At 46.6% G+C, this 20,182-nt stretch overlaps 2 protein-coding genes across 4 annotated transcripts; one reads left to right on the top strand and one right to left on the bottom strand.

The window, feature by feature from the left end:
- Positions 1-2,548: 2,548 nt before the first annotated feature.
- Positions 2,549-7,631, top strand: TRAPPC5 (trafficking protein particle complex 5). 2 transcript variants are annotated; one of them, XM_031948340.1, is made up of 2 exons: positions 2,549-2,685; positions 4,889-7,631. In XM_031948340.1, the coding sequence occupies exon 2, from the start codon at positions 4,912-4,914 to the stop codon at positions 5,476-5,478; it is 567 nt and encodes a 188-aa protein (XP_031804200.1). In that variant the 5' UTR covers positions 2,549-2,685; positions 4,889-4,911; the 3' UTR covers positions 5,479-7,631. The 2 variants fall into 2 exon arrangements, with proteins under 2 accessions (XP_031804200.1, XP_031804199.1); XM_031948339.1 differs by lacking the exon at positions 2,549-2,685 and adding an exon at positions 2,962-3,107.
- A 975-nt stretch (positions 7,632-8,606) lies between these two features.
- On the bottom strand, positions 8,607-19,140 carry FCER2 (Fc fragment of IgE receptor II). 2 transcript variants are annotated; one of them, XM_012542303.3, is made up of 11 exons: positions 19,040-19,140; positions 16,406-16,522; positions 16,164-16,220; positions 15,661-15,723; positions 14,615-14,677; positions 13,670-13,732; positions 13,410-13,499; positions 12,987-13,049; positions 12,055-12,206; positions 11,637-11,743; positions 8,607-11,051 (listed from the first exon to the last, which is right to left on the bottom strand). In XM_012542303.3, exons 1-11 carry the CDS (start codon positions 19,110-19,112, stop codon positions 10,910-10,912), a joined length of 990 nt encoding a protein of 329 aa, XP_012397757.1. In that variant the 5' UTR covers positions 19,113-19,140; the 3' UTR covers positions 8,607-10,909. The 2 variants fall into 2 exon arrangements, with proteins under 2 accessions (XP_012397757.1, XP_012397758.1); XM_012542304.3 differs by lacking the exon at positions 12,987-13,049.
- Positions 19,141-20,182: the final 1,042 nt, after the last annotated feature.

Here is a 20,182-nt window from a genome sequence, read left to right as displayed (position 1 = left end):
TTTTAAATTTTTATTTTAATGCTTTTTATTTTCAAAATATATGCATATTTTTCTTTTTTATTTCTTGATTTTTTTCTTAAAGTTTTTTATTTTCAAAACATATGCATGGATAAATTTTTCTTTTTTTTTTTAATAAAGCTTTTTATTTTCAAAACAGATGCATGGATAATTAGACAACGCTGATCCTTGCATAGCCTTGTGTTTCAGATTTTTCCCTCCTTCCTCCCCACACCCTTCCCAGATAACAAGCAATCCAATATATATTATACATGCTACAATACATGTTAAATCTGATATGTGTAAACATATTTATACAATTCTCTTGCTGTACAAGAAAAATCAGATCAAAAAGGAAAGAAAATGAGTAAGAAAACAAAATGTAAGTGAACAACATCAAAAAGAGTGAGAATGCTATGTTATGATTCACACTTCGTTCCCACAGTCCTCTCTCTGGGTGTTGATGGCTCTCTTCAACACAAGATCATTGGAACTGGCCTCAATCATCTCATTGTTGAAGAGATCCACATCCATCAGAATTGTTCATCATATAATCTTGTTGCCATGTATAATGATCCCCTGGTTCTACTCATTTCACTCAGCAACAGTTCATGTTAAGTCTCTCCAGGCCTTTCTGAAATCATCCTGCTGGCCATTTCTTACAGAACAAAAATATTCCATAACGTTCATATACCACAACTTATTCAGCCATTCTCCAATTGATGGGCATCTGCTGTTTCCAGTTTCTCACCACTACAAAAAGACCTGCCACAAACATTTTGGCACATGTGGGTCCCTTTCCCTTCTTTAAGATCTCTTGGGGATATAAGCCAGTAGTAATATTGCTAGATCAAAGGGTATTCACAGTTTCATAACTTTTTGAGCACAGTTCCAAATTTATGCATAGTTTTCAACATTCACCCTTGCAAAACCTTGTGTTCCAATTTTTTTCTCCCTTCCTCTTTTCTCCCTATATCCTCCCCTAGACAGTAAGTAATCCAATATATGTTAACATTTGCAATTTTTCTGTACATATTTATACAAGTATTGTGCTGCATAAGAAAAATCAGATCAAAAAGTAAAAAAAAAAAAAAAAAAAAAAAAAAAAAAAAAAAGAGAAAAAATAAAATGGAGGCAAACAACAAGAAAAAAGGTGAAAATACTATGTTCTGATCCACATTCAGTCCCTATAGTCCTTTCTCTGAGATGGCTCTTTCCATCACAAATCTATTGGAATTGGCCTGAATCACCTCATTGTTGAAAAGAGCCAAATACATTTTAGTTGATCATCACATAATCTTGCTGTTGCTGTGTACAATGTTCTCCTGGTTCTACTCACTTTACTTAGCATCACTTCATGTGCTGTCTGTAGGCCTTTCTGAATCATGCTATTGATTTTTTTTTTTTTTTTTTACAGAACAATAATATGCCATTATATTTGTTGAGGTTGGGGAGGGACCCCAGAAAGTTGGAGGTTGCAGACAGGTGTCTCAAAAAAGTTTGCAGGCTTGAACCCCTATCCAGTCAAAGTGCAAAATTTATTGAAAGGGGTAAATTCCAAAAGGAGTTTTTAGGGAAGAGCCAGAAGCAAGGAGACACATTTATCTAGTTCTTTATATTACTGATATGCTAATTTTATGGCCTGGAGGTAGAACTGAGGAGTGGTCGCAGGAGACTATCACTGACCAGCAGACTTAGGACTGTCCTAAAGCCTTCTAGAAGACTTTAGACTCACTGACAGCAACCCAAGATAGAACCATACTATTCTATGGCTGGAGGGTCTCAGGATCACTAATATATCTTCGTTAAGTCTAATTTTCAGGGGTCCTCAAACTCTTTAAATAGGGGGCCAGTTCACTGTCCCTCAGACCGTTGGAGGGCCGGACTAGAGTAAAAACAAAAACTTTGTTTTGTGGGCCTTTAAATAGAGAAACTTCACAGCCCTGGGGGAGGGGGAGAGTCGTCCTCAGCTCCCGCATCTGGCCCGCGGGCCCTAGTTTGAGGATCCCTGCAAATCCTTTGTAAAAATTATCGGCTCCCCTAGAAGCTATATTCCATAACATCCATATACCAAAACTTACCCAGCCATTCCCCAACAGACGGGCAGCCACTCGGGTTCCAGTTCCGGGCCACTACAATCAGGGATGCTACAAAGGTTTTTGCACATGTGGGTCCTTTTCCCTTTTTTTTTTTTTTTAATCTCTTGTCAATTTTACTTTATGCAAATTTGCCTTTTTCTTTAAAAAGTGGTAAAATTATACGTACGCCGAAGGATTGCTTTCTATAAACGGATGATTTATTACCAGTGAATGTTTGATTTGTTTATCTATTTTCTATACCTGTTTACCTGGGGTGATGTAAAAAGGTTTCGGACCACAAGGGGTCAGGAGCGGAAAAGTTTAAGATGCTCGGAAGGCCTTCGGGGCTGGCTCCCGGTACAGAACAAGGAGCTTATGAGGAGACGTCACTGGGTACTCGCCCCGCCCCCTCACGCTGCGTTCTCCGGTCAGAGACCCGGCGCCTCTTTCCTGCGCCTGCGCTCTCCTGTCGGGGTAATTCCGGCGGAGCCCCGCCCCTTCACTCGGGTCCGGGAAGGAGCTGACCGCTCGGTCTGCGCTTGCGCTCTCCGTGGGCTTTTACGGCCGCCGTAAAGAGGCTCTGCCTTCGGCTGCGGCTTTGGAGGGTCTGGTGAGTCTCCTCCAGCCCCCGGCCCTCCTGTCTCTTCTGGGCCCGTCTCCCCGCCAAGGCCTGCGGGGGGAGCCGGAGTGCCGGAAGGCCGAGACCTCGGGGCTCCGGCCCGGGCCGTGCGGCGCCGCTCGGGCAGCAGCTGCTGTCTCCGGGCCTCCGCCTCAGGCAGGGTTCGCCCTCGGCGATCTCCCCTCCCAGCACCTCTCGGGACCTCCTTCTCGGCGGCGTCTCGGACGGAGCGCGGGGCGCGGGGGGAGGGGCGGGGCGCGTGGGCGGGGTCGTCGTGCCCGGGGTCCGGGTCCGGCCGTTAGGGGTGGGCCCTAACAGAGGTCCGCCCTCCTGGGCCTTAGCCTCGGAGAGGGAAGAGGCCATGGAGCCCGCCTCCCTTTATTTCACAGGTGCCGAAAATGAGGCCCAGCAAGGTGAAAGGACTTTCCCAAGGTCACCCAGGAAGGCGGTGGCGGAGCGGGGGTGGGACGGAGGATAGAGATGAATGAGCTTGGGGCCAGGATCTCTTGGGCTCTGAGAAGCAGGGGATGCCATCAGTCTCCATCAACCTTTCAATTCGGAATCAGGAAGTTGAGGGTTCAAATCTCGTCTCGGACATTTATTAAATCTTTTGTGCCTCGGTTTCCTCATCTGTAAAATGGGGATAGGAATGTACCTCCCTCCCAGGCTTCTTGAGAAGAACAAATGAAATAGTACCTTGCAAAGCATCGTGCGAACCTTGAATGATAGTTATTATTATTAGTTTTTTATTGGGTCTCAAAGGATTTGGGATTGAAGTTGAACTGGTCTGACTTGTAAGGGAGGTCAGGGCTTTGCAGAGGGTATCTTAAGCAGCCAGGAGGCTGGAAGAAAGGCCATTCCCATTGGCTCTGAGCCTCTTCGAGTTCGCTGGTTTGGGGTTTGGACCCTGTCCCTAGCCCCAGGTGCAGGCCTGTCGGGCTAGAGCTGGACATTGTGGACTCGCCAGAGCGCCTACTTCCTGTGGGCGCATCCAGAAGCATCTCCATACCATGATGGTCATAATGATGATAATCACAGTTCGCCTTTGAAAAGTGAATTGCGATTTATAAAGTGCTTTCTTTACTATAATCCTTGGAAATTGATCAAAGTTTGATAGCTAGATTTATGGAATTTTACAAAGACCTTTACACAGTGGTGTATCATTTGATCTCTACAACAACTCTGGGGAGATGGTGCTGGGTTTTCCCCTGTTATACTGAGGAGAAAATTGAGGCAAAGTCAAGTTGTTCCCTCTTGACAGGATTTGATAATCAAGTTTTCCTGACTTCACATTCTATGCTCTTATAGGTTGATAGGGCAGAGATACAAAGACAAAAAAGATGTAGTTTTGCTCTAGTCAGTCCATGTCTGTGGTATTGTCTCCCCAGTATTCTGGGGCCACCTTTCAGGAAAGATGTTGGCAAGTTGACCAGAGCTAGTCCGTGTGGCTAGTCCCCCAAGGTGACCCTATTTGATTGTATTTCTCGTCCTCTGAGTATCTCACACTGATATAGGTGCTTGTAGTGGGAGCATGTCCGGAGACCAAGGTAGTGAGTGCGCTAGAGGAGGGAGCTGGGCATGTTTGGCCTGGAAAAGAGAAGCCTTGAACATAAAAGGAGGTAGCATGAGAGGGTGGGTGGAGAGCCAGGATTACGTCCAGGAAGACCAGCCTTGTTCAGATCAGGCCTCCAGTAATAGGTGTGTGATCTTGGGGCATCATTTCACCTCTGTTGCCTCATGTCATTCTCTGGAACTTACTACTCAGCCCGAGGCTGGGTAGGGCAGCAGAGCCAGTTAGGTAATGTTGCTTAGATGAACTGGTCCGCTGTGCATTTGTCTCATGTTCTTTTTGGCCCAGAGCTCAGGTGGAAGTCTCAGAGAGGCGGATTTGAAGTCAGTGTAAGAAAAATTCCTAGTAATGAAAGCTGTCCAGAAGTGATGGGCTCTCTTTGGAAGTTAATGAACTCTTCACATGTAGATCTTCAGTAGAAGCCAGATGACCATTGGCCAAACACGATATCCTGGGGAGCCTTGCTCAGGAACGGGTTGGACTAGATGACCCTCTGGTCTATGCTTCTGTGAAAGGGGCTTGTTCCTGGTCACGTAGGATGTTAATGATAGAGCTGGGCCTGGAGCACAGACATCTGACTCCCAGCTCATGGCTCTCTCTCTTACCTTATTGCTCTCCTCCCAGGTTGTTCCTACCACCCTGAGGCCATGGATGCAAGATTCACAAGGGGGAAGTCAGCCATCCTGGAGCGGTCCCTAGTGAGGCCCAAGACGGAGGTGAGCCTGAGTGCCTTCTCCCTGCTGTTCTCAGAGCTGGTTCAGTATTGCCAGAACCGCGTATACTCGGTGGCAGAGCTGCAGGCACGGCTGGCAGAGCTGGGTCAGCAGGTGGGCGCGCGAGTGCTGGACGGTCTGGCCACTCGGGAGAAGGGCGGCCGACGGGAGACCCGGGTCCTGGGCGCGCTGCTCTTCGTCAAGGGGGCAGTGTGGCGGGCCCTCTTTGGCAAGGAGGCAGACAAGTTGGAACAAGCCAATGATGACGACAAGACCTACTACATCATCGAGCGCGAACCACTCATCAACACCTACATCTCCGTGCCCAAAGAGAACAGCACGCTCAACTGTGCCAGCTTCACAGCAGGTGTAGTGGAAGCTGTGCTCACCCACAGTGGCTTTCCTGCCAAGGTCACTGCCCACTGGCACAAGGGGACCACCCTCATGATCAAGTTCGATGAGGCTGTCATTGCCCGGGACCGGGCGCTGGATGGTCGCTGAGGACGGACTAGAGAATGTGAGGGCCAGGCCCTTCTTTGTACGTTTGAGCCATCATCCTTTGTACTCCTGGATTGTTTGCATTGCCAGATGAACAACCTCCCTAGTCTCCCCATCCCCTCACGATGAACCCTTATCCCTTCTGGCTCTTGACTTTGCGTTCAGTCACTAGTCCTTGTCTGTAGTGTCTGGTGTCAGGGAGTGTATTCCCTGGTGTGCTCAGGGACAAGGGGCTCAGGTTCCTCTAGGCTTGATCAGGCTAATCTCCCCAGTCTGGGTTTGGCCTTTTTTTATTTTTTTCTGTGTCATCTCCTGGATGGTATGGGGATGAGTGGGAGTGGGAAGAAGGGAGGGTCCACTTTCTATCACCCTGGGCTTTCTTAATCCTTAACTCTTCTCTGCCTGTTTCCTTGGGGAACTCACTGTAGGGGCTTCTGTACATTGTCAGTTGAGGGGGAAATCAAGTCAATGAGACTAGCCAAGGAGGAGAAGTGATTTCCCTTGAAGAAATTAGGCAGTCATCTTGCCTAGACCCTCATCTCTACTTTAGAAGCATCTGCTAGGGGACAACTGCTAGAGGACCCCATGGCTCCATATCTGATTTCTGGGGGGTGGGGTGGGATCCCACATAGTTCTTTCCAATGACACATTGGCTGGGGACCAGAAACTGAGCTGTCCCGGTGGTTTCTACTCCTGTTTGAGTAGGGACAGTGCCTTCAATCAGTCCCAAACCTGACCTTTTAGTAGCTATTGTGCAATTCGAGGCAGAAAGTTTGGATTTCCATCCCAGTTCTAGAGAAGAATTATGGTCAGCTGTATAATCCCTGTCTTGCCCCAGGATTCCTCTCTTCTTTCTTGGTTCCTGTCCCTTTCCCCCTCACCCATCTGAGTCTTGGGTGATAGTTCAATCCTCATAATTTCTTTTGGGGCTCTGAGGACAGTGAATTGCTGCTAGAAACAGTGTGATATTCATTAAAGCTAAGTGTTCCTGGAGATAATCTGTTGTCCTTTTCTTTCTTTGGTCACCTCATACATAATGGAGCTTAACATGTCTTCTGTGGCTCCTATCTTTTCTTGCCCTTCTCTGGGTTCTTGAGTCTGAGAGCTCAGGGATAGAGTCTAAGCCCAGATTCCTGGTGGTCATGGGTCCTGTGGATGGGCATTCTATGTTTGAATCTTCCCTCTGCCATTTTCTCTTTGTGAATTTGGACATGTCCCTTTTTTCTCTGGACCTCAGTTTATTCATTAAAATGAAAGAAATGAACTAGATGATTTCTGAGGTCCTATCTGACTTTAAGTCCTGTGACTCATTATCATTCTGTTGATGCTTAATTTTCCAAGCTATGTTTAATGAAAAGGACAGGTCTGGATTAAAGGCTTATGTTGTCACTTGAAAAACTCAGAATTGGAAGGGACTTGAAATACTATCTAGACTTCAATAGGATACCAATAATACCAATAAATAGATACCAAGATACCAGTAAACCCCAAAACTAGTTTCTCAAGGAACCCTCCCCACCCAGCAATAGACGTCTTCCATGTAACAGAGAAATTTAAGTAATCAAAACAAACCAACACATTGGCTGTATCTGACAATTCATGGTTCATTCTGTCCCGATAGTTCATCACAAGAGAGGGATATTTCACTATTAGTCCTTTGGAGTTTAAATTTCCTGGTTTATCAAGGTGATTCAATTCAGTTCAGTTAAATAAGCATTAAACATTTATTATTATTATTATTATTTTTGTGCCAGACACTGATAAAAGTGGCAGAAAGACAGGCAAGGAATAATCTTTGCCCTCAAGGAGCTTACAGTCATCTTGGGGATAGAGTGGGGAGGGATGGAATGGAAGAAACATATACTGACAATTAAATACAAAATATATGCGAAAATACAAGGCAACTTTTTTGAGTGGGGAGCACCTAAACAACTGGGTAAATCTGGAAAGACCTCTTAAAGGTGGTATGCTGGAGCAGAGCCTTAAAGGATCTAACAATTTTAAGAGGTGGAGGTATGGAGAAAGTGGTCTAGATTCCAGCTTCTTAAACTGATTCACAGCTTCTTAAACTAGTAGTTATGAAATTATGATTGTCAGTAAATGATTTGTATACTTCCATTATATAACTTTACAACTGGAGTAATAAAAATTTCTTAGGCAAGTGGAAAAAGTTTAAGAATCCCAGATCTAGGCTACTTGTGAAAAGGCAAGGAAATGGAGTTGGGATGTCAGTGGGTCAGTTTTACAGGAATGTAGTGTGTGAGAGGGCATAATGAAAACCCAGTCTGAAAAGAGATTTTGGAGGTAGATTATAAGGCTTTATGCCAAGTAAAGGGGTCTGTAAAAGCAAGGCAGTGAGTGACATGGTCAAATCTATCTATGCTTTAGGGTTTATTCTCTTGTCTGCTATTAGGCAGATGAACTGTTTGAAAGAGCAGCAAGAGACTTGAGGCAGGGGGACCAAGAAAGCTATTGCAGTAATTGAGAGAATGAGGGCTTTGAGTGGAGAGAAGGATTCGGATGTGAAGGATCCTACTTAAGTAGGATCAACAAGACTTGGTAATTGAGTGAATGTGTGGATGAGAAGAACTGAGAATGACTTCCATTTGTGAGACTGTCTGCTTGGAACTGTTCTGGTGCCCTGGAGAGAAGGATGGGAATTAGAAGAGATGAATGGGCTTAGGGGGAAAGATGAGTTCTGTTTAAGACTTACTGGGTTTGAGATTGTGATGGTTCATTAAAGTTTGATGGTTAGGACTGGAGCTCAGGAGATAAGTGAGAATTAATAGATTTGGGAGCCATGTGCAGGTAGATAATAGGACTTACTGAAAGTGATGAGATAATTTAGATGGTAGTGAGAAAGAAGAGGGTAATCAGGGTGAGAACAGATTCTTGGGATACAGAGTTCTGATTCTTTTGATCCTTTTTCCTTTACATAATTATTTACAGTTTTATTGTCTTAGTTCTCTTCCCTTTTCACTGAATCATTTCATACAAGTCTTTTCAGATTTTTACCAAATTCTTCATTTTCATCCCTTCTGACATAAAAATAATCACTTGCGTTCACATATGATTTGTTCAGTCATATCTTAGTTAATGGGCACCTACTTTTTTCCAACTTTTTGCTACCATAAAAATTATTCCTATAATTAAATATTTTTGTATACCTTTCTCTCTGAGATCTAGTCCAACTCTAAGATGGGAAACTGAATCCTAGAGAAGGAACGCATCCTCATACAGCAAGTCAGTTGGCAACATGGTGGTTAGACCTGGGATGTCTAACCTAGGCTCTGTCACTAGCCTATTTCATGGCCTGGGGACCTTTCAGGCCTCATTTTCTCTCTTTCCAAAATGAGAGATTTGGATTTGCTGATCTCAGTCCCTTCTAGTGTTAGTATGACTATGACAATAGTTAATGGCTTTATTTCCATGAGCATGTTTGAATGACCCAAGCAGTCATTCATGGTTAGTGCCCTTTCCCCCCTCCTTGGTGCCTCTTGATCCCAGAGTCCAAAGGCTCATGCCAGGGAACCACTTTGAAGACTGAATGGGGAACAGGAGAATGAATGGTACTTCCAAGCTGAGGATTTGGCTCTTGTGCCTGTGGGGAAGATCCCTCGCCATCAGCATGAACATGGGCAGTTTGGAAAGTTCCTCCATTAGTAGTTCAATCAGTTCGTGGTCCTTTTTGACAGCTCTTATTCTCCTTATGAGTCTGAACAGCTGGAGGCCTGAGGAGTGAGGGAGCTAAGCCCTGTTAATGAAATCCCAGTCCCTAGTGTTTCTACACACAGGATGTTCTTGATGAACATTTGTATAAAAAATGAGCTGAGAATTCAGTATGGCTTTTGTTGTCAGCAGTTGCAGATAGGAATCCCTAGCTTGTACTGGGAATGGGGAGAGAGGATGTCAGGAAAAAGAGTCAGGACATGATTTGGGGAAAAATAAATCTGGGAAAGTGGTCAGGGGAGTTCAAGGGCTGAGCGGGGGAGGGCAAATAGTTCTTCTGTGACCAGTCTTGGGAAGGTTCCCAGGGATGCTGTCACTATTATTTCAATGAGCACTGGATTACGGGATTGAGAATCACAAGGACCTTTAGAAGCCTGGCCAGCTTCTCTTTTGTATACAGGAGCAAATAGAGTCAGAGAAGGAAAGAGACTTGTCCAGCAAGGCTCTTGCGGGCCATGGCAGGCTGCCCTGGCTAGTGAGCTAAAGGGGTGTGAGTTTGGGGAAGGGAAGACGTGGACAGACAGCAGCTGGGAATCTGGGAGCCTTGGATCTAGGGTCAGAAGAACTGGGCCCAAATCTCAGCTCTGCCACTTACTACTAACTTGGGGCAGATCCCTTATCTCTGGACCACATTTTCCCCAAGTGTAAGATGAGACTGAACCAAATGATCTTTAAGGACCCATTCATCTCCAGATCCTATGGGAGGCAGATGACCAACTGCCCTATCTATTTTTTGCTCTTTTAAGCATCCTGGAGACACTAAAGACCAGGATTTGATGATTCTCTCAGAGCACCTTCAGCCTTTTGTGTGCCTAGGAATGGAACTGAGGGAAGGGGAGCGATAGGTAGACTTGAGGAATGAGGTTTGGTGGGATGGGCAAAGGGAAGGTGGAATATGGCCTCTCAGAGAACCAGATTTGGTTGTGGCTCAGGTGGGTGTGCAGTCCTAGACCCTTAGTGTGCCATAAGCTGGGCTAGAAGCCTTAGTGCTCTCATCTATAAATTGGGTGGCTGCTTTTGGACCTAAGACTGATCCTGGACCAGGTCAGGACCAGAGACAGTGAGAAAAACCCAGGAGGCTTCTGGTTGCTGAAGAAAAACTCCAGTTTTCCTGGTAGTGGTGGGCTGTTGTTTATCTGGCCTGTGAACACAGTTCCTCTCTTGAGCGAACAGTGTGAGGCTGGCTCCATTCTTTGACTCATTGGGGCAGAGTGGGAGGAGGGGAAGAACCAAAACAAAATCAGCCTTCCCTGCCATATCTTGGAAATTCTATCCAAGAATCTTTGGTGGGTGAGGAAGCAAATAAGAGTGTGAGCATCTGGACAGGGATGGAGGATGGAGAATTTAGGGAAGATTGGCACTGGAGATCTGGCCTTTCCTTAGTCTCAGGAAAAGTGAGGGCTCAGAGGAAGGTTGTCCTTCCCTCCCAGCTCAGGAAGGGCCTGGACCCTGGAGGGTGGGGGTTTGGGTCCTAGTCCAGCATTAGGAGTCCTGGAGTAGGGTCAGAGAGCCATGGGAATGGGAGGGCCAGAAGCTGGGATAGGATGGATGCAGGATCAGGGACAAAGTTTTAGGTCAAGGGTTAGGAGGGGAATTCCTCCCTGATCCTTCTTGATGAGAAATAAAAAAACCTTTTGACCCTGCCACGTCAGGGCTAAAGCTGAGTGCTAGCCTTAGGTTGTAGACTTTGGGCCATGGTCAGTGGTCAGCATGTAGCCAGCTTCTCGCAGATCCAGCTATCCTGGTACCCCCGGCAGTAGGCATCATTCCATTTGCCATTGAAGGGACGCATCGCCACGCAGTCCTCCCCCTGACCCTGGTTGTTGGGCTCTCCTGGGCTCCAGTTGCTGAAAAGCAGATAATTTCCAGAGTGAGAGATAGATAGATGGAGATAGAGACTGAGAAAAAATGAGGGAAGGAGAGAGGGAGGGAAAGAGGGGGGGAGCGAAGAAGGGAGAGACAGAGACAGAGAAAAAGAGACAGAGATTGAGAGAAGGGAGAGAGAGAGAAAGAGAAAAGGAGGAAGGGAGAGAGGGATGGAGAAAGACAGAGACAGAGAAGAAGGGAAGGAGAGGAAGGGAAAGAACGGAGGGAGGGAGGGGAGGGAAGGAAGGAAGGAGAGGCAGAGAGGAATGGAGAAACAGAGACAGAGAAAAAGAGAGATTGAGAGAAGAGAAAGAGACAGAGAGAGAGAGAGACAGAGACAGAGAGAGACAGAGAGAAAGGGAGAGAGAGACAGAAAAAGAGAGAGACAGAGAGTAGAAATAGACAGAGAGATAGAGACAGAGAGACAGAGACAGAGAGAAAGGGAGGGAGGGAAAGGGAGGGATGGAGAGAGACAGAGACAGAGACAGAGAGAACTGTAATTGTCCTAGAACTCTGGCTTTGAGCTTCCACTTCATTCCATCTCCTTGGATCATCCCCCAACTCACGTGTAGTTCAGGGGACTCTCATCCATCCATTGGAACTCTCCCTCTCTGTCCAGGTCTCGGAGGCCAATCCAACAACCTTTGTTATTGGCGTTCTTGGTTAGGAAGGACTGAGGGAAGGTCAAGCAATTGGTTAGAGCCCCCAAGGGCCAAGATCTCTGGGTCCCAGCCTTGCCTCCCTTAGGCCCCATCACCACCTGGGCCATCGGACATCCCTTTTACAGACTCAGCCTTTCCCCCCAAGTAGAGCTATTTCATTGTAACCCCATCAGTCCAGCTTCTTGGAAAAGGAGGAAAGCATCCCCAGAGCCTCTTCCTTGAGCTAGCCCTTAGTCCTTACAAAAACTCCCTACATTCTAGGAGGAATCCACCCAGGGACTTAGGTCATGCTTAGCTCAGACCCCCTTGGGGGATGTCCCACCTGCTCCTCTCTGCTTTTAATGCTGACTAGCCGGCTTTGAAGGTTGATGCAGGCAAACTTGGCCTGGGACCATGTCTTGGGCTCCTTCCCAAAAAAGTAGCATTTCTTCTGGAAGAGTTGCCAGTCTTCTGGGCAGTTTGTGCAGACAGAGCCTTTAGGAAGAGAAAGGCAAGCAGAGGGGTCAGGGCCTAGGACGCTCAGTCGCCACTCGTGGCCGCCTGCAGGGTTTTTTCTTGTGAGATAAGGAGACAAGCACAGAGTTGGATGGGAAAAGGCCTTAGAGGACATCACTGGTGTCACTCTCAGACCGCTGGTGATCGCCATTACCAGCGGCGGTCATCCCCAGGCTCACCATCACCTTTATGACCGCCCCCATCTCCATCATCCTTGCCACTGAATATCACTGCCACCATTGCAGTCATGGCCACTGCCACCATTGTCTCTATCACCTCCACCACCACCACTTCTACAGGCAGTGGGGAGAGAGCTGGATCTGGGGTGGAGTTCCAATCCACTCTCAGACACTTACTCAAACTCTGGCTAAGTCACAAGCTCTGTTTGCCTCAACTGTAAAATGGGGCAATAGGACCCAGCTCCCAGGATTGCCAGGAGGATCTAGAGCTTAGGTCAGGTCTCTGCTATAGAAATGCTAGTTCCTCTTCCCTTTCCACCACCAACAATCAGCACCATCACTCTCCCCTGCTGTCCAGCACCTTCGCCACTCTCCCTGTGCTCATCGCCACCATACGGCACCATCATCACCGACATCACAACCATCTCTGCCATTTTCTCAGCCCTTTCATTCTCTACCATGACCACCATCACAAGCAGCAGCTCCAGCATCCCTAGCACTACCCCCCGTGTCTCTGAACCCCGCACCATCCTTATTTACAACTGTCAAAGCCATGAACGCCATCAGCCTGAGTCCTCACCCTGGGTTGGCTTGGCTGTGGGGTCTTCTTCAAGGCTGTCCAGTCGTGGGGGAAGCCGAGAAGCTATGAGGGGGAGGGAAGGAGAAGAGGGAAGAACTGTCTGTCCCAGGCATTGCCATCACTACCACCAACTGCGACCATCGTGGCTACCAACAACACTAAGCGCTACATGTGAGGGAGTTTGGGCAGGGTCTGTCCAGGTGGTCCTGCCCAAGGGGAGTGGGGCGGGAACTGGGCTCTCTGAGTGTGGAAATGAGAAAAGAAGGCAGACAAAACACAGAAAATCTGTAGGTGAGTCCAGAGAGACTGGAGGGGAAGGGGAGGGTTTTGGGCCTGAAGATTCAGGTCTGGGGAAAGGAGAAGGAGGAGGGACCAAGTGGGTGAAGTGGAGGGGGGCCCCACCCTCGTGCCTTGCTCTCTTACCATTCGCCTTATGGAATTCCATCCAGAGCTTCTGGATCTCTTCCTGCAGTTTCTCCCGAGCTTGATTGGCGTCATTCTTCTCATTCAGCACTGTAGATATTGGGGACATTGGGGACAGGAGAGCCGCCTTTAGGACTGATGTCTTTTGGGGTCAAGTCTCCACTCTTCCTCCCTCACCTTTTTCTGTCCCCTTTCTTCAGTTCCTTATATCCCACAAGCCTGGACCCCACAACCCTCCTCCTCTATTCCCACCTTCTCACCCTGCGATTTGAAGGCTGTGCTGTCTTTTTCAAGTCTGTCCAGTTGGTCAGACACCTGAGTACCTGGGGTGGAGGAATGGAAAGAAGGGAGAACCGTCCATCTTAGGCAAAGGCATAACCTACAAAACCAACCCCTCTTAACAACCTCTGTCCCTCATATCCCTCAGAACGACCTCCCCTCACACACCCTATCTCCAAGGGTTCCCTCTCTCAATCTTATGTTCTTTAAGGTCTTTAATTCTCATGTCCTTTGCTCTTCATCCTCTATATTCCCCCAGCCCACCATATTATCCCTTCTCCTATTTGATATCCCACATGTCTCTAAGCCCTGAGATTTTAAGGCTGTCTTATTCTTCAAGATCTTAGAAAATTGACTTTTGAAAAATAGAATCACTTTGTAGGGACAAACTGACCCTTCTGGGCAGATGGCCTCCAAGTTTCTCTGTTCCCAGTTCCTTGCCCTGTGATTCTCTGTGGAGCTTGGGGGCCACCACAGGTGAACTCCTAAACACATTTCCCTAGATTAACTCATGGTCAACCCTTCTCCAGAGTTAACAGCTCTGGATCTCTGCCATTCTTTTTTTTTTTTTTATTTTTTTATTTTTTTTTATTAGTCTTTTATTTACAGGATATATACATGGGTAACTTTACAGCATTAACAATTGCCAAACCTCTTGTTCCAATTTTTCACCTCTTACCCCCTCCCACCCCCTCCCCTAGATGGCAGGATGACCAGTGGATCTCTGCCATTCTACACCTTTGCCCCAACCCATGGAGAGACTGAATCAGCTCAGAGGTTGGTGCCGGGCTTTGGGGCCCAGAGGTGTAAAGACATGATCAAGGAGTCCTGGGGAAAGTTGAGCTGTTGGCCTTTTTACCAAGGAAGGTAAAGATTCATCATACTTTCCCCCCCAGTTACAGGCACCCATCAAGGGGCTTACTCACCTTTAGATCTCATGGTTGTCTGGTCTTCCTGGAGTTTGTTCAGGGTCTTGGAGAGCTGAGAGACTTCAAGGGAAAGGGAGAACAAGGTTGGTCTTGGGGATGGATGCTGTCTCCAGAGCAGAAGGTCTTCAGTACTAGTTCCCACCTAGGGCTAGGATTTGAAAGGGACCTACTTGAACAGAAACCACTCTGCCAGTTCTATGACAGTTCCAAAACGTGATCATCTCAGCTCTGGTGGAAGACCTCCAGAGGGCTTCTAAGGGAAGGCCATTTAAGTTTGGGACAACCATATTTGTTAAGAGATTTTCTTCACATGGAGTCTAAATTTGCCTCTTTGTAATTTATACTTTCACTATAGCTTCTGGGGTCAAGCAGAATGAGTCTGTTCTCTATTTGACAACTCCCCTTGAAGACAGCTTTTAAATTCCCTCTTCTCTTCACCATGTTAGACATCCTTAGTTGGGATCTTAGTTTGACATCCTTAGACCCTTCACTATTCTTGCTGCTCTCTGAGACAATTTCCAAGACAGTCAGAGTCTTTCCCAAATGGTGGTTCCCAATAGAGAATCATGGGTGAGCTCTGACCAAGACAGCACTGCAGGACATTTCCTCCACCGGCAGCACCACCAAACCTGGATACTAGAGCTTGCTCAATGCAGCTTAAGAACATACATTATTTTTCTGCTGAATCACACTGTTGATCCATAGACCACTAAATTGCCAGGGCTTTTTTTGAGTAGAGAAGGGGAGGGATTCTGGCCCCTCCTCCCAGGTCTTCTTGGCAGTATGGCAAACAGAGCGGTGGAGTCATATTCCACTGTCCCCTAGAATGTCCCAGCGGCTGGTATGTCTTTGTTATATGGGCTCAGAGGGGAAGGGACTTCCAGTACGGTTACCCAGTTACTTTCCCGCCAGCTCCCATGGGCCATCTCCTCAGCCTGGTATTCATATTAACATCCTGGCCTTCATGTTAATCTGGATCTGTCTCCCCAGTTATTCCATAAACCCTCCAGGATGACCTCAGCTACACCCAGCCTGAGACTCACTATTATTTTTGAAGTCCCATTGATCCACCTGTAGCTGCTTGATGATAGTCACAGTCCCAGAGTCTGAGAGGAGAGAGAGGAGAAGGTCAGAGGGTGGGCCAGGAGTCATTCCAGAAGACAAGGGGTAGGAGGGGCCTATTTAAGAAGTCCTTCGGTGGTCCAGGGCTTGGGGGGCTGACTTTGAGGGATCAGGGATTATTGCAGAATAAATAGGTCACAGAGATACTCTGGATTCTACAAGCCTGTGCAAGAGGAAACCCCCATAATTGAAGCAGTTAGAGACTTGAGTCACTGCTGGGTAGTGATGTAGCCACATTCCTCCCCGGGGGCCACAGACTCCTCATCTGCCCAATGCATTGGTTCTATGCTCCATTTCTGGAAGGTGGGAGTGTTGGGGAACAAAAGAGATGCTGGGGTGAGGCTGTTGGGGAGTTGAGATCTTTGGGTCCAGGGCTGAGAAGGGAGATAACATATCTTAGGGTCTCATTGGGTCACTTACGTACCATTGTGAGGCACACAGGACTTCTGAAGCTTCTCCAAATCCTGGGTTATCTCTTTGTCTAGAGGAATCAAGGCAATATGGGTGTTAATCTTTTCCACCTCCCCTTCCCCTGGCTCCCCATTTTCCCCTCTTCCCTGGCCCCCCAGTCCTTTCATTGGGTTTTCAGGTGAATGATTTGAAGAATGGGTCCTGGAGTAAGAAGTAGGGTCCTGTTTGGGGGAGGAGGAGGGGAACGATTCTTACACCGGATTAAGAACAAGAAGAGAAGGGTTCCCCACAGGACCACGGAGATCAGCAGCACAAAAATAAGGAGGTACATACTCTTCCCACAGGTCTTCTGGCCTGGCAGCTTAGTGAATCCTGGGAGCCAGAGGAAGAAGATAAAAGGAAAAGGTGAAGGAGGGTCCAGACGGGGAAGTTAGGTTCTGGCTGCAACCTGCTACTTAGTCTGGCCCTGGGCCTCCTTCGTGGGACCTCTCTCCTCCCAGAGCTCCTTAGCAGGTGAAGGGACCCTGAGTAAGCTCAGGTGGTCAGGGAGGGCCGATAGAGGGATTCCTTCACGACAGAATTCAATTCATCATCAAGCATCTGTTAAGTTCCTACCCTGGGCCAGGCACTAGATTAGGCCTTGATGATATAGAAACAAAAATACAAATATTGTTTTTGGGCAAAGAAAGTGACTAGCTCCTACAAGTATTAAATCTGTCAGACTAATCCTCCGACTCCATTGGAAAAGACACAGATGTTGGGAAAGGATGAAGGCAAAAGGAAAAGGGGATGACAGAGAAATAGATCGCATCATGGAAACAAGGAACTTGTTCTAGGAGGGCCTGTGGGCCATGGTCCCATGGGTTACAAAGAACCCGGTTATGACTGAACAACAACCACTGCTGTCATCTCACATGCCATACTCTACTGCAGGGGTCCTCAAACTTTTTAAATAGGGGGCCAGTTTACTGTCCCTCAGACTGTTGGAGGGCCGGACTATAGTAAAAACAAAACTTTTGTTTTGTGGGCCTTTAAATAAAGAAACTTCATAGCCCTGGGTGAGGGGGATAAACATCCTCAGCTGCTGCATCTGGCCTGTGGTCGTAGTTTGAGGACCCCTGCATCTACTGGATCACCCTTTCAGCGTGGCCGTAGGAGTCTGAGAGGTACTTATTGTTGCTTCCCTTGGGTGCTGGCTCAGAGGAGGTTCTGAAGAGCTCTGTTCTCCATCTCCTAGATCTGTCTTTGCCTCCATCTCCCATATCTGAATCTCCCCATCCTCATCTCTCTATATCTATCAGTGACTCTACTCTTTATGTCTATCTAATCATCTATATCTAGTTCCCCTATCATATTTCCTCTACCATGTAGATAGAAGCATGTTTATATGTGCATGACTATGTATACATACACATAAATATTCACACATGCATGTATTATATATATATATATATATATTTATAGGGAAGGGAAATGGTCTTTCCCCCTCCCCCAGGCTGGAAGTGCAGTGACCCCATTATGAGCATGATGGGAGCTTTGACTCCTGACTCAAGCCTCTTTGATCCTCCTTAAGCAGTTGGGGGCCCTTTGCTGCCAGGGGCTCACCATATTCAGACCCCTGAGAGCCTGGCCCCCCGTAACTCAGAACGCTTAAGCTCAAGGTGTTCACCATCCTCAGCCTCCTTAACAGCAAGAATTGCAAGCAATTACCCTTCTCCTCCTCTGCTCATACACAAGCTCAGCTACAGCCTCACACTCTGCATCTTTCTAAAGTCCTTCAATACCTCTTCCATCTCTCCATTATCCCATGTGCCTGTCTCTGTTGTCTACACTATTACTTACGATTCGTATGACCTTGTGCTAGTTAGGTGGTTTAGAGTGACAGAACAGGAGTCAGTAGGTTCTGAGTTCAGATCCTGCCATTGCATCTTTCCAAGGTGTGATCCTGGGCTAGTCACTTTTTTTCTCTCTGCCTGTTTAATCTATAAAACGAGGATAATAATAATAATAACACTGACTTCACAGAGTTGTGAGAATCAAATAAGATAATATTTATCAAGGGCTTCAAATCTCAATGGCATATATAAATGTTTACCATTTAGATTCTCAGTCTCTATGGGTCTCAGTTTACTTATCTGTAAAATGAATATATTAGATTAGATGATCTTTAAGGTTTTTTGGTCCCCAAATCTATTATCTCGGGGTCTCATTTCCCTGTCTTTCCATAATCCTAACCCAAACGCTAAAAGCAGGCTTCCCTCTCTTTCCATATCCTAAACTCTCCTCTCCTCCCCTTACTCTCCATGTCTGGAATGCCTTTGCTCTTGTAGAATCTTAGGGATTAGAGCCTTAGTGATCTTTCTGGTAAAAACCTCTCACTTTGAATGCGAATAAAATGAGTTCCAGAGAAGGGATGGGATTCTCTCTTTTCTCTTCTCCTGTTCTCTTCCTGATTACTATTGGCATAACATTATTATAACATCATAACAGAGAAAGACCTGGTTTTGAATTCTGTTCAAATGCTAGCTCTTCCCTTTGGGCAAATCACTTAACTTTCCTGGGCCTCAGTTTACTCATCTGTAGAGTGAAATAAGTCTAAATATACGGTCCTTTGAGCCACGCAAGAATAGAAAGGGAAGGTCTGACTTAGGCTCAGATAGCCTGGTCAGGGAAAATGAGTCTTGGAAGGATGCCATCCTACGGGGCTCAGTTACCTCATACTCTGGCAGCCACCAGGCCCTCGAAAGCCCTCTGAATGCCAAGAATTTGGGGTTCACGGCAGGGAAGAAGGCAGGCAGGAGGCTCAGCACAGCTAGTTTTGGGTCATTTCCAGTCCTCCCAGTCCCTCCGGTCCTGTATCCCCTCCCCACCCGCTCCACATGCCCTCACCCTGACTTCTTGGGGACATCCTTCTGATTTCCACTTGGTCTGAGTAGCTGTTCCACTTGGCCTCCGGCTCCATCAGAGCTCTGAAGGCTTCAGCCCAGTTTTGTAGTGGGTGGGATGACTAAGGGGAGGGAGGGCGGGGCCTTTGCTCGGAAAGCCAGCACAAGGCTTTTTTCTTCCTTCTCCTCTTCCTCCTACTCTCACCCTTTCCTAGAAATCCCCAGGATTTGAAAAAAAAAAAAAGGAGAAAACTCAAGGTCCTCTGAGTGACCTTCCTGCTCCTTTCCTTCTCATCATGCTCAGGCACAGGAGAGCAGCCAGTCCTAAAAGAATTTGGGCTTCCCAGTTCTTCCTGTGTCTGCTGCTGTTAGGGCCAAGGGTACTAGAGACACTAATCAGTGCTAGCATCTTGCAGAAGTGGTAGTGAGATTGCTTAGTTTCCCTTCCATAATTTCCCCAAGAGGAGTCCTCTAGCACTTGCCAAAGAGCCTGCAGTAGTGATCCATTTCTCTGGAGAGGAATGAAGAAGGCTCAGATTCTTGGTTAAGAGTAGATACAGACCACGGACCCCTCTTCCCAAATTCAATCAACTCCACTGGTTCTGTGTTATTCCCAGGATCAAATAAAAAGTCTTCTGTTTCACTTATTTTTATTTTTTAGTTTATTTTTAATACTTGTTTATATGTTAATATATGTTATATGTTATATATTAATAATTATTTTTATGAATTATGTTGGGAGAGAAAAATCAGAGTAAAAGGGAAACACCATGGGAAAGATAAAAAAAACCCCCAACATAACATGTGTTGATTTACATTCAGTCTCCTTAGTTCTTTTTCTGGATGCAGATGGCATTTTCTGTCCAAAGTCTATTGGGATTGCTTTGGATCACTGAACCACTGAAAAGAACCATGTCTTTCATAGTCGATCATCGCACATTTTTGCTGTTACTATGCACAGTGTATTCCTGGTTCTGCTTGTTTCGCTCAGTTCACGGAAATCTTTCCAGGTCTTTCTAAGAATCAACTTGTTCATCATTTTCTATAGAACAATAATATTCCATTACTTCATATACCACAACTTGTTCAGCCATTCCCCAATTGATGGCCATCCACTCCTTTTCCAAGTCTTTGCTGCCACTAAAAG

Source organism: Sarcophilus harrisii, chromosome 1, assembly GCF_902635505.1.
Source record: "Sarcophilus harrisii chromosome 1, mSarHar1.11, whole genome shotgun sequence".
Taxonomy (NCBI): Eukaryota; Metazoa; Chordata; class Mammalia; order Dasyuromorphia; family Dasyuridae; genus Sarcophilus; species Sarcophilus harrisii.
Note: the sequence above shows the minus strand (reverse complement) of the source record. Positions and strands in the feature narration are given on the sequence as shown.

Coding starts and splice junctions, on each gene's coding strand:
- TRAPPC5 (XM_031948339.1), top strand. CDS start 3,056: ATGGAGCCCGCCTCCCTTTATTTCACAGGTGCCGAAAATGAGGCCCAG. Junction 3,108..4,888: donor CGAAAATGAGGCCCAGCAAG/GTGAAAGGACTT, acceptor CTCTCCTCCCAG/GTTGTTCCTACCACCCTGAG.
- FCER2 (XM_012542303.3), bottom strand. CDS start 19,112: ATGGAGCCGGAGGCCAAGTGGAACAGCTACTCAGACCAAGTGGAAATC. Junction 16,221..16,405: donor CTTCTTGTTCTTAATCCGGT/GTAAGAATCGTT, acceptor TGATTCCTCTAG/ACAAAGAGATAACCCAGGAT. Junction 15,724..16,163: donor GTCCTGTGTGCCTCACAATG/GTACGTAAGTGA, acceptor CTCTCCTCTCAG/ACTCTGGGACTGTGACTATC.